This window comes from Archocentrus centrarchus, chromosome 8 (assembly GCF_007364275.1).
Source record: "Archocentrus centrarchus isolate MPI-CPG fArcCen1 chromosome 8, fArcCen1, whole genome shotgun sequence".
NCBI lineage: Eukaryota > Metazoa > Chordata > Actinopteri > Cichliformes > Cichlidae > Archocentrus > Archocentrus centrarchus.
Window position 1 is genome coordinate 14,774,012 of NC_044353.1, and position 13,808 is coordinate 14,787,819.

At 41.2% G+C, this 13,808-nt stretch overlaps 2 gene segments (V, D, J or C); both read left to right on the plus strand.

Annotated features, from left to right (window-relative positions):
* The first annotated feature begins 1,080 nt into the window (after nucleotides 1-1,080).
* LOC115784972 (Ig heavy chain V region 5A-like) lies at nucleotides 1,081-1,532 on the plus strand. The segment is given in 2 exon segments: nucleotides 1,081-1,139; nucleotides 1,225-1,532. Coding segments are annotated over 2 exon segments (348 nt in total).
* A 3,804-nt stretch (nucleotides 1,533-5,336) lies between these two features.
* Nucleotides 5,337-5,784, plus strand: LOC115784973 (Ig heavy chain V region 5A-like). The segment is given in 2 exon segments: nucleotides 5,337-5,389; nucleotides 5,477-5,784. Coding segments are annotated over 2 exon segments (348 nt in total).
* The last annotated feature ends 8,024 nt before the right edge of the window (nucleotides 5,785-13,808 follow it).

The window sequence follows — 13,808 nt, forward strand, 5'->3', positions numbered from 1 at the left end:
TAGGTGATTATAGCCTACAAGCTACAATATTCCCTGGATATGACAGAGGTTGGGGAGAGCTCTGGAGTGGATTGGGTGGATGAACGCAGGCTAATTCTCTGACAGTTCTTTTCAGAAATTGCCACAACATACTTGATTCATTTAATCTGGATGGATTCCACACTCATATATAAGATAAACCCCATAGACAATATTAATTTCAAAATACCTGCATTTCCCTTTTAACTACACACCCCTGGATATGGAGAACCAGACAAAGTAGAAATGTGAACTTTCTTTAGAAAAAAAAAAGTTTGAATGATTCTATTAAAATTTAAAGTAGGTCACGCAATAAGATTTGAACCAGTGTCATCTCTGTCTCTGTTTAATCACTGCGGGAGTCGAGTGGCATAAACACTGATCTTACCTAAATGTTACTGAATCCTCATTTAAAGGTTGATCCAGACATCTGACATCTACTTGATTATTTACTTGCTCTTTCTCACAAAAACACATTTCAAAAAGTTGGAGGAGAGTATGTCTCTACCATTTGAATTTCTTTTTCTGCTCTTCTGTGTGATTTTAAAACTAGTCACAGAAAACCTTTACTCTATTTAAATGACTTTCTTTGAGTCACAGTTTTATATTAATGCCTGGAGCACATAAATAGATATAATACAGGAGTTTCAATGATGTGAAAATAAACCAAATGTACTGTCACTTTATTGAATACAGTGTACATTGTTGTGTATCACAGCAGTCTAATATAACGTTAATATATATAACATTAGTGGTCTTCTTCTACCTCATTGCTTGGGATTGTTCTAAAATATAATGCAGTATAATCAACTGTTATAATATGTAACTACAACCAGAAGACACCTGTTTGATTTTTGTCTTACAGTTGAGTAATTATTTACTTAGAATCTCATATGTGAATTTCCCAAACATGTTTAATGTTGTCCATCAGAGGAAGCTTCTTCAGCAGTCTTCAGTCAGTCCCTGATCAATGCTTTATGCCTTTCTATGCAAACTCACTGACTTCCTGTGTTACTCAGCTATAAAACTCCACAGCAGACTGTGGTGTGGAGATCTCATTATGTCACTTTCACCAAAAAACATGTTTTCTGTAGTTCTGTTCCTGCTCTTAGCAGCTGGATGTGAGTCTCTTTAGATGTGCAGTATTCATCAGTTCTTGTTTTGTAACATAACCTGTAATTTGTCACAAAATATTTCTTTTAACAGGTGTGAAGTGTGAACAATTGACCCAGCCGGCCTCTGAGACTGTGCAGCCGGGTCAACGTCTGACCCTCACCTGTCAGGTCTCTTATTCTGTTAGTGGCTACTGGACCAACTGGATCAGACAGCCTGCAGGGAAAGGACTGGAATGGATTGGAATGGCATCTGCTGGATCTACAACATACTACAAAGATTCACTTAAAAGCAAGTTCAGCATTTCCACAGACTCTTCCAGCAACACAGTGACTTTAACTGGACAGAATGTGCAGCCTGAAGACTCTGCTGTGTATTACTGTGCCCGAGAGCCACAGTAACACAAAGCACCAACAGCCCTTAACAAAAACCCCTCAAAGCACTAACCCCTGTAATACAAACCCACCAGAGGAGGCGCCCTAAGACCACAAATTTTTTCAAAATCAGTTCACTGGTAAATGGAGATGCAGTCCGTTCAGCAATTAAAACACAAACTTTATGCATAAATAATTTAGGATTATCATAGCATTCAATTTTATTCAAGTTATTTTCTTTTTAAATTGTAGAAGGTGTAATAAAAAAAATGTAAATTTGTCCCTCTCCTTTTTAAAGTCTGAGGCATGCCCAGACTGGCTCCAACCTGGTGTCTGTTTTCAGCTTCCTCAGACATTTGTGTGAAGGTGTGGTGATGAGAGTAGAATGTGCAGCTACAACTGAGCAGATTTAACAATTTTCTGTCCACAGTTTGTAAAGCTAAAGTTGGCACGCTGTGTGAGCAGCAAGACCAGGAGTATACTTTCACAGGGTTATGCTGCATGAATCTGTGTCCCAGGGTGGGACTGTTAACAAATGCTTTGCTACTAAATTTTACTTATAAACAAAATCAGCAAATTATTACAGCATTTCCACAAATACAGTTGTAAAAATGATATTTGCTGCATGTTGCATTAAGAGATCAATTGTCTAAGACCATTCTACAATACTGAATGTATTCATCATGTCAAAAGATAAGATAAGATAAAACTTTAATAATCCCACGACGGGGAAATTTGTGCATTACAGCAGCTCAATACAGAGAAAAAATGAAAAGGATGAGTAAGAACAAATAACTAAACTAAAAACTAAAATTCAATAGAATAAAATAAAATAGAATAAAATAGCAAAAAACTATACACATATACATAAGCACTATATACATAAATATATAAAAGGGGATCTTTTTTGTTTGTTTGTTTGTTTTTTCACTAAAAAAATAAAAATAATACATACTTTTGTTCTACCCTTTCAGCCTACAATAAAGCAAATATTTGATACTCAAAGCTTTGATTTCTCTCTAGAATTCAAGCAAATAATTTGGGAAACTCATTTTACATAAACATAATTTAAACAACCCTTAATTTTCCTTCACTGTTTCATTATAAAGTTTTTACCTCACAGTATCTGAATGTTAAGCCCAGTCTAGTTGCATACCTCAAAGAGGAGGAGCCAATGCAAAAGCACTGATAGCTTCTACACCTTCATATCTGACTGCAGAGATGAAGACAGAGAACAGTGGACTCTCATCTTAACATGATGGCCTGTTGGACGGGACTGCTCCTCTTAACTCTCTGCTTAGCAGGTGAAGAGTTGGGTTTTTTTTTGGTTAAAATATTTTGTTCCATGCTTTGAAATCATGCGTGTTATTGATTTTCTCTCTCTTTTTATCTTGACAGGTGTTAATAGTCAGACACTGACAGAATCTGAACCAGCAGTTAAACGACCTGGAGAGTCTCACAAATTGACCTGCACAACCTCTGGACTGTCATTCAGCAGCTACCGGATGGCCTGGATCAGACAAGCTCCTGGAAAAGGACTAGAATGGATTGCTACTGATGCAGGTGGTAGTAGCAAATACTACTCACAGTCAGTCCGAGGCAGGTTTACTGTCTCCAGAGACAACAGCAGAGAGCAGCTGTATCTGCAGATGAACGGCCTGAAGACTGAAGATTCTGCTGTTTATTATTGTGCTCGAGATCCACAGTGAGAGGAGTTGATTCAGCAGCTGTACAAAATCCTACAGGTCTTATCTGATCCACTCCCATAATTGGTCTCATCAATTTAGAGAACTGCTTCACTCCTGATAAAGCATCAGATATAATTTAACAATTACACACACCAGTTTATATCTTACAACCAGTTTAAAGTATCACACTGGATAATTATTTACATTAAACAGTGCATGAGAGCGAAATCATCAACAATCTACTGCTGACTCTTGTAGCACACAATGCTGTTCAGAAAATGAGCTTCAAGCCTTAATAGCATCTATGCATCACAAGATCTGATTATCAGTGTGTTATTAGTGTTATTTTTAAATCCTTTAAAATTAACAGTTCTTTTCAAAATCTAGATTACTTCAATTTCAAACATACAGGATCCTGTGAGATTATCAGCTTCACTCTAATACAAGAGAAAGACTGATGATGATGATGATGATGATGATGATGATGATGATGATGATGATGATGATGATGATGATGATGGGAAATCTTTCATCATCAGCTGTGGCATATCTGGTTATTCTTTGACTTGGAACAGGTTGGGTTAGTTTTAAAAACAATAAAACAAACAATCAGTGCCGTAAAGGACACGTTTTGCTACAACATAAACATGCCTGCTGGAAGACTAGCTAAGGATTGGGAAGCTAAGGGCAAAAAATGCCCACTCAGATAATGAAATCAATAAGTATTAGTAACTGTATCACTTCTTTTTAAAGTATTAGCCTGAGAACAGGAGGTAAACTCCACCGTGAATCCCAGTGGGAGCAGTTGCACAATACTGTACATAAAGTGGTGATGAAAAGACACTGAGTGCTACATTTTCGAAATACTATGTCTTATTTACAGATAATTAGACATATTAGCAAAAATAGACTACTCGTGGTATCGTCTGATGTTATCTGCCTGCCAAAATATTTAAAAGCTGTGCAACTGAATTTTTGAATACCAAATTCCTCCTGTAGAGGGAGCCCTACAAGCTACAATATTCCCTGGATATGACAGAGGTCAGGGAGAGCTCTGGAGTGGATTACAGGGATGAACACAGGCTCAACCTCTGCTAGCTATGCCACTTCTTTCCAGAAATTGCCACTGTAGAAAAACCACATATATGATTAATTTAGTCTTGGATTACACACTCATATATATATATATATATATATATATATATATATATGATAGATCCCATAGACATAATGGTCTTAATCTTAAACCTACAAAATACCTGCATTTCCCATTAAAAAAAAAAAAATCTAATTAAATTCAAACTTTCTAATTCAAAGTATTTTAGTAAAATTTAGGATCACACAATAAGATGTGAAACTGTGTCATCTTTGTCTCTGTTTAATCACTGTGGAAGGCGAGTGGCATAAATACTGATCTTACCTAAATGTTATTGAATCCTGGAATCATTTAAACATTTATTCAGACATCTGACATCTACTTTGTTAGTTACTTATGATTTCTCACAAAAACACATTTCAAAAAGGTGGCGTAGAGTATTTGAATTTACCATTTGAATTTCTTTTGTCCTGTCACAGTTTTATATGTATGTGTGCAGCACATAGAAATGTATAATGCAGAAAGTAACTAAGAAAGTATCTCTATTTAAATGACCCTCTTTGAGTCACAGTTTTGTATTTATGTGTTCATAATACAGAAAGATTAACAAACATATCAATTTCAATAATTTGAAAATATACTAAATGTACCATCACTTTAATGAATACAGTTTAAATTGTTGTGTATCACAGCAGTCTAATAAAACATTAATATAAATAACACTAGTAGTCCTCTTCTATTTCATTGCTTGGGATTATTCTAAAATATAATGCAGTATAATCATTTGTTGGTTTCACATTATGTAACTATAACCAGAAGTCACCTGTTTGATTTTTGTCTTACAGTTGAGTAATTATCTAATGAGAATCCATATGTGAATTTCCTAAACATGTTTCATGTTGTCCATCAGAGGAAACTTCTTCAACAGGCTTCAGTCAGTCCCTGATCAATGCTTTATGCCTTTCTATGCAAACTCACTGACTTCCTGTGTTACTCAGCTATAAAACTCCACAGCAGACTGTGGTGTGGAGATCTCATTATGTCACTTTCACCAGTAAACATGTTTGCTGTAGTTCTGTTCCTGCTCTTAGCAGCTGGATGTGAGTCTCTTTAGATGTGCAATTTTCTGCAGTTCTTGTTTTGTAGCAAAACCTGTAATTTGTCATAAACATTTTGTTTTCACACAGGTGTGAAGTGTGAACAATTGACCCAGCTGGCCTCTGTGACTGTGCAGCCGGGTCAACGTCTGACCCTCACCTGTCAGGTCTCTTATTCTGTTAGTAGCTACTACACAGCTTGGATCAGACAGCCTGCAGGGAAAGCACTGGAATGGATTGGAATGGCTGCCGTTGGATCTACAACATACTACAAAGATTCACTTAAAAGCAAGTTCAGCATTTCCATAGACTCTTCCAGCAAAACAGTGACATTAACTGGACAGAATGTGCAGCCTGAAGACTCTGCTGTGTATTACTGTGCCCGAGAGCCACAGTAACACAAAGCATCAGCAGCCCTTAACAAAAACCCCTCAGAGCCTCAATACTTCAATTCACCAGAGGAGGAGCCTTTGGACCACTGATAATTTCTTAACATAGATCACTGCTGTACGGGGAGGCAGTCCATGCAGCAGTAAAAGTGTGAAAATAATAAATTACTTGTAAAAATATGCAGATGTTAGGACATGCAGGTGGCTCAGTGGAAGAGCAGACTACCATGTATTCCACGACGTGAAGTGCAGGTTCGAGTCCGGACCTGTTCCTCTTTGTTGTGTTCTTCCTCGTTTCTCCTGCCATGTTCCTGTCTCTCTACACTGTCAAATTAAGCTGCTATGCCCAAAAATATGCAGAAATAATAACACTGAAATTTAATGTGAAGTTTTTTTCTGAAGAAAGTAATATTTCTGTCTAACTCACAACACTTAAAAAAACTTCAGGAAGATCTCCATTAACTTTCCAGTCTGCATTCCTGGATGTTTGGATCAAACTCAGTTGTGTCATCACAGAGTTACGCCATCATATAGACCTGCAGAGATGATGTAACCCAGTAGAGAAAGTGTCCCCTTTTCTCTTCTTTTATTTATATCAATACACTTGTACTGTTTTATTTTGAAAAACTTTTATTTTGAAAAGAGGAAGTGTGATTCCCTCGTTTTAACCTTACTTCCGGTCTCGCTATATGCGGCACTTTGAACTGAAGGTGGCAGGCCGTAGACCCGCTGTGCTGAACTTTATCAGTCATCTTGGTGAGTTTTAATGCAGAAAAGTATTCTCAACAAGTAATTGCATTTACAGAAGCTAATCTGAAATATCTGTTAGGTTAAGTTGATGGAACACGAGCTAGAGAGGCCGTGTGGCTGACCGTCGCCGTGTCCTTATTGATACCTCATCTTGGCTAGGTTTGATTTGCTGATTAAGAAGTTGGATTGGATTGCTGGATCGCATCCTTGGATTCTCTCCGGACGGAGATGGCGAGCCTATGCCCAGAGCAGAACTGAACATTGGTCGAGGAGTCCCCTTCTTCTCTTCTGTGTTAACATCTACGTGGTAACAATACAAACCACTGACTGAAAAAAGGAGCTGAACTTCAAAGACAAACATATTTTGACTTGACTAACGACCAAAAGGACAAAGCTGAAATACGGAGCTCAGTAAGACTGTGTTTTGATTTTGATATGCCGGCTTGTTGTTATTATTATTGTTCTGATTACGTTGTGTTGTTATTTCATTTTTGCTCAAAATAATAACTGTCTTTTGCTCATTTCCTGCCTCCAGCCAATTCATTTCGCACTCACCTTGATTCCATTGTACTCCTGCCGAACCTAGCATCTGGTCTAAGATAATTGAGTTGTTCTGAGGTACTTAATAAGTCAGGGGTTACAAATATAAAATGGCGAGCCAGCCAGGAGACTTTTTCTCTTTTTTCCTGACGTTGCATTAAGCTTTAACCTACTAAAAATGGATATTATTGAACGTAAATCTGTTAAGGTCCCCAATGCGGTGATAGTGAGTGAAATGGCTGGAGATGAGCAAACTGAGGAAGTGGCTGAGTTCTTGAAACAGTTTGGGTCAATCTCACGAGTCATAAAAATAGACGATAGTAAATCTAAGTTCTTCCAAAGTGTTATTTTTGAGTACAACTCAGGTATTGCCATTAGTGCTCTTGAGCCATTGCCATGTACCCATGTATCCGACAGCGGGGATAGTTATAGGATACAATCGCTTGCCAGTGTTTACACGCACTGTGTGGGAAATGATACGACCAAGTCATATCTCACTGAAATAAAAAACCTAGCTAAGATGAGTGGCAGAGATTTTGCAGATGTCTTGAAGGACATGATGTCACAGATTGCTGAGTCAGTCAAAGAAACTGGACACGATCACACAGAGTCAATCAACTTACCTGAGAATGCACCAGCTTCTTCCTGGGTCGAGCCTCAGCCTGCAGCAGCTGACCTCAGTGTTCAAGGTGCACAACAATCGAGCCAGTCAGATCACACTGCGAGTACCCCAGCTCATAGCATGACCACCATATCTGCACATGATTTAAATCCTCCAGAAGTGCAGCGTATGGTAGTTGAGCACATTGTAAAGAGAGAAGATTATGCAGCGCAGCAGTTTTCACAAAAACTTAGAGCTTTTTCTGGCAAAGACCCCCGGCCAACATATGAGCCAGATTATGACACATGGCGTTCCAGTGTGGAGCTACTCATGAGTGACTCCTCCGTTTCCAAAGTGCAACAATCTCGAAAGATCCTTGAGTCGGTCTTACCCCCAGCAGCTGATGTAATTAAGCATTTGAACCCTAGCAGCTCGCCTGCAGAATACCTTAAGTTGTTAGACTCTGCCTATGGGGCAGTTCAAGATGGCGGGGAGCTGTACGCCAAGTTTCTAGACACATTCCAGAATACAAGTGAAAAACCATCGTCTTACTTGCAACGTCTTCACATAGCTTTAACTCACGCTGTGAAGCGGGGCGGTGCCTCAAGCCATGACTTTGACAGACTTCTCATCACCCAGTTCTGTCGAGGGTGTTGGGACGATCCCCTTTTAACTGCGCTTCAGGTAAAACAAAAGCGAGAAACCCCACCAACTTTCCCTGATCTGCTTCTCATGCTACGCACTGAGGAAGACCAAAATGCTGCCAAAAACATGCGAATGAGACAACATTTGAGCAGTACCAAGCAAAAAGTGACATCTCACCTCCAAACCATCAAAGACTGCTCAGATCAAAATGATAGCACAACTACCTTAAGCTCAATTCAAGACCTCTCAAAACAAGTCGCAGAGATCCACTCCCAACTAGTAAAACTGACGGCAAAATCAAAAGTACAGAATGAAAGAAACACACTAAATACAAAGCCAAAAGAGAAACGAGAGCCGGGAAAGGTGACCAAGGAACTCACAGAACGAACAGTCAGAACTTGGAGTTCACCACCCAAGCCGTGGTATTGTTTCCAATGTGGAGAAGATGGTCACATCAAGCCAAACTGTGAAAATGAACCAAACCCAGTTCTAGTTTCTGAAAAGCGCAAACTGCTTAGAGAGAAGCAGAGGAAGTGGGAGGTTGAGAATCCCTCAGCCGTTAAAGTACGGTTAAACTAAAAACAGTCCCTATTGCGGGGCAAATGGGGGCTGTAGGCAGTCAGTCATGTCCCACTAAGTACAAGCAAAGAGCCACCCTTAAACAGTCTGTCATCAAGCCACAGGGGTATAATCTGCCCAAAGGATTAATTGGCTCTAAATGCACAGCTGTAGTTAACATTTCTGGCATTCATGTGAATTGTCTTCTTGACTCAGGATCACAAGTGACCACTGTTTCTGAGTCCTTCTACAAACAAAACTTCCCAGATCAAAACCTTAACCCACTCCATAACCTTTTGGAAGTGGAGGGTGCTGCAGGACAGCTCGTCCCATATTTGGGCTATATAGAGATGTGTATTACCTTCCCAAGAGACTTCCTAGAGGTAGAGGTTGACATACCAACCTTGGCTCTTGTTGTTCCGGATGCTCATCCGAACAGTCAGACACCGGTGCTAGTTGGAACAAACACACTCGATGTCCTTTATGAGAAGTTTTTGGACATTAAGACCATTGGTTACTTACCTAGTCTTTGTGGGTATAGAGCACTGTTGAAGACCCTAGAACTAAGACGTACACAAACCAAAGATGGGAACATTGGATTAGTTACCCTGTCAGATAAGTCTGCAGCTGTAGTTCCAGCAGGCCAAACAGTAATATTGGAAGGATCTGCAAACATTCACAGTGCTGTAACTGACACATGTGCCATGGTTGAGCACCCCTCTCAGTCTTCCTTGCCTGGTGGTTTGTGTGTTAAATCTTGCTTGATAACACTCCCTTCACGAGCTCCACACAAAGTACCTGTAATGATTACAAATGAAACAGAACAGGATATCACCATTCCTTCCACTTGTGTCATCGCAGAACTTGGAGCTCTCCATTGTATTCTGTCCCAGCACAGTGTCAGTAGTGGAGGTGAGTCGACCACAACCAAAACACCGATGAGTTTCAACTTTGGTGACTCTCCGATTCCACCTGAGTGGAAAGAGAGGATAACCAAGCAACTCAATGACATCACAGAAGTATTTGCATCCCATGATCTTGACTTTGGGTGTACAAGCCAAGTGAAGCACGCCATCAAGCTTTACGATCCGACTCCCTTCAAGCACCGAGCACGCCCTATACACCCTCAAGACCTTGAGGCAGTGCGTAAACACCTACAGGAGCTGCTTGCAGCAGGTGTGATAAGAGAGTCACAGTCGCCCTACTCGTCTCCCATCGTTGTGGTGAGAAAACAAAACAATGATGTGCGCTTATGCATAGACTTTCGCAAACTTAATTTGCAGACTATAAAAGACTCTTACGCTCTTCCAAATCTGGAAGAAACGTTTTCAGCCCTGTCAGGATCTAAGTGGTTTACGGTCCTTGACCTTAAGTCCGGATATTACCAGATTGAGGTAGAAGAAACCGACAAAGAAAAGACCGCATTTGTAACACCACTTGGATTCTGGGAATTCAACCGAATGCCACAGGGCATAACCAACGCCCCAAGCACGTTCCAGCGACTCATGGAGCGCTGCGTTGGTGACATGAACTTGCAAGAGGTTCTGGTTTTTTTAGATGACCTCATCATCTTTTCAGATAGTTTGGAGGAACATGAACGGCGACTTATGCGGGTGCTCCACCGTCTTAAAGAGTACGGGCTAAAGTTATCGCCGGAGAAATGTAAGTTTTTCCAAACAACAGTCCGGTACCTCGGTCACATAATCTCTGAACACGGTGTTGAGACTGATCCCGAAAAGATTCAGGCTCTAAAGACCTGGCCACGACCCAAGAATCTTAAAGAACTGAAATCTTTTTTAGGATTCTCAGGGTACTACAGACGGTTCGTAAAAGGCTACTCGTCCATAGTACGTCCTCTAAATGACCTCACGCGTGGGTACCCACCACTCCGCAAAAACTCAAAGTTCAAAGATACCAGACAGACCTACTTTGACCCCAGACTGCCATTTGAGAGCCGATGGACCACAGACTGTCAAAAGGCTTTTGATTCTATCATTGAAAAGCTAACCTCAGCCCCGGTTTTAGGCTTTGCAGACCCAAAGCTGCCTTACGTACTCCATACCGATGCCAGCACCACCGGGTTAGGGGCGGCACTTTATCAGGATCAGGGAGGCCAGCTCAGGGCCATAGCTTTTGCCAGCCGTGGGTTATCACGGAGCGAAGCACGTTATCCAGCTCACAAGTTGGAGTTTTTAGCACTCAAATGGTCAGTAACTGAAAAGTTTCACGATTATTTGTATGGTGGACAGTTCACAGTGGTTACCGATAGTAACCCGCTTACATACATATTGACCTCTGCTAAGCTAGATGCCACCAGCTATAGGTGGCTTGCCGCGTTGTCAACCTACAACTTTAAGTTGCAGTATAGAGCGGGTAAGCAAAACCTAGACGCAGATGGGTTGTCTAGACGTCCTCAAGGAGAGCTTGTAAATGATGTCCAGTCCCAAAAAGAGCAGGAGCGTGTAAGCCGGTTTGTAGAGCGCCATCTAGCGGCGAACGACACCACAGAGCTCGTGGATAGTGATGTTGTCCAAGCCATTTGTCAGAATCACCTTGTCAAAATCAGGAGTGACAGTCATGATAGTGGTGTTACACTTGTGGAGTCACTTACCATCTCTGCAGAAGCGATCCCAGACATCTATGGTTCAGAGGAACACCCTGGTTTACCAACTATTCCTGCCTTGTCCAAATCAGAAATAATGGACAAACAAAGAGCAGACCCGACAATCAGGCAAGTTATTGAACAAATCGAACATGGTGTAACTCCTCCACCAACTGCTAGGAAAGAACTCCCGGATCTTCCTATTTTGCTCAGGGAGCTAAATCGACTGGAGATGCATGATGGGGTATTATATAGGAGGAGACAAGATGGAGAGCAAGTGACGCACCAACTCGTTCTTCCGGAGGAGCTCAGAGCTCCAGTACTCCAAAGCTTGCACAATGACATGGGCCACTTAGGTTATGACAGAACACTTAACCTGGTCAGAGCACGATTCTTTTGGCCTCGTATGGCGATGGAGGTTGAGCAGAAAATAAAGAGATGTGATCGCTGCATACGAAGAAAGTGTCCCCCTGAAAAAGCAGCTAAACTGGTTAACATAACCACCACACGACCTCTAGAACTAGTCTGCATGGACTTTCTTAGTCTGGAACCAGACAGCAGCAATACGAGCAACATCCTCGTAATAACTGATCATTTTACTAAATTTGCTCTTGCGTTGCCTACCCCCAACCAGAAGTCAAAAACGGTTGCCAGGTGCCTGTGGGACCAATTCATTGTTCACTACGGTATACCTGAGCGCCTGCACAGTGATCAGGGTCCTGATTTTGAGGCAAAACTAATAAAAGAGTTATGTGAGATCTCAGGCATTAAGAAAACACGAACTACCCCATACCACCCACGGGGTAATCCCACTGAAAGGTTCAACAGAACATTGCTTAGCATATTAGGAACACTTGAATCCAAACAAAAGTCCCACTGGAAAGAGTATGTTATGCCGCTGGTACACGCGTATAACTGCACACGCAATGACGTGACAGGGTTTACTCCCTACGAATTAATGTTTGGCAGAAAACCCAGATTGGCAGTTGATCTGGCGTTCGGACTTCCTCTCAACAAAGATCAAAAAGTGACACATTCGCAATATGTTGAAAGTCTCAAGAAACGGCTAGAGGAAAGCTATGCGTTAGCTTCAGAGAACGCTCAAAAAGTGGCGGACAAGAATAGGACCAGATTTAACCACAAAATCACTGTTTCTGAACTTGAACCTGGGGACAGGGTTTTAGTTAGAAATGTGAGGCTGCGTGGTAAGAATAAACTTGCTGATAAATGGGAGGCAGACATCCATGTAGTTGTCAAACGTGCTGGTGACTTACCCGTCTATACGGTTAAGCCTGAGTCAAAGCAAGGTCCCTCCCGAACTTTACACAGAGACCTTTTGCTTCCCTGCAATTGTCTTCCTGCCGATGCAGCAGACACATCTGAACCAGAACCGATTCGCTGTTCCAAGACACGTCGGACTGCTGTTTCACGAAATAATGACCATGAACAGTTAACCGAACTTGACGATGAACCTCTGCTTCGATGGGTTGAGGAATCCCCATGTGAAGAGATAGCCAGATTTACTACTGTGCACGAATATCCAAAAATTTCTCAAAAACCGGACGTGACACACCCACCTGATTGTGACTTATCTGAAACCACTGCCAATGCAGAACCAAATATGGAGAAAGATCCAAATGGAGATGAACCTACGGATTGCTCACTTGTAGGAACCCAACCGGATGGAACCAATACTGGAATTGACGACCTAGTGGAAAATGAACCGATCACCATGCTGGATGAACCTCCTGGAGATTCAGTCGAAGATCCAGTAAGCCAATCAGTTGAGGTGCCTGATGAAACAGATAGTATTGATCCCATTACAACTCAACCAGTACGACGATCGGAAAGAACCAGACAACCTCCTAAAAGGCTTGAGTATCCTAATTTAGGAAATCCATTAGTGACGGTCGTGAAATCTCTGTTTCAAGGGTTGAGTACAGCCTTCTCCGAGTCCCTTAATAGTCACGAAAGACAGTACTGGGTACACATGCAACGGGACGTGCATGACATTTAGCAGGGGAGTGTGTAACCCAGTAGAGAAAGTGTCCCCTTTTCTCTTCTTTTATTTATATCAATACACTTGTACTGTTTTATTTTGAAAAACTTTTATTTTGAAAAGAGGAAGTGTGATTCCCTCGTTTTAACCTTACTTCCGGTCTCGCTATATGCGGCACTTTGAACTGAAGGTGGCAGGCCGTAGACCCGCTGTGCTGAACTTTATCAGTCATCTTGGTGAGTTTTAATGCAGAAAAGTATTCTCAACAAGTAATTGCATTTACAGAAGCTAATCTGAAATATCTGTTAGGTTAAGTTGATGGAACACGAGCTAGAGAG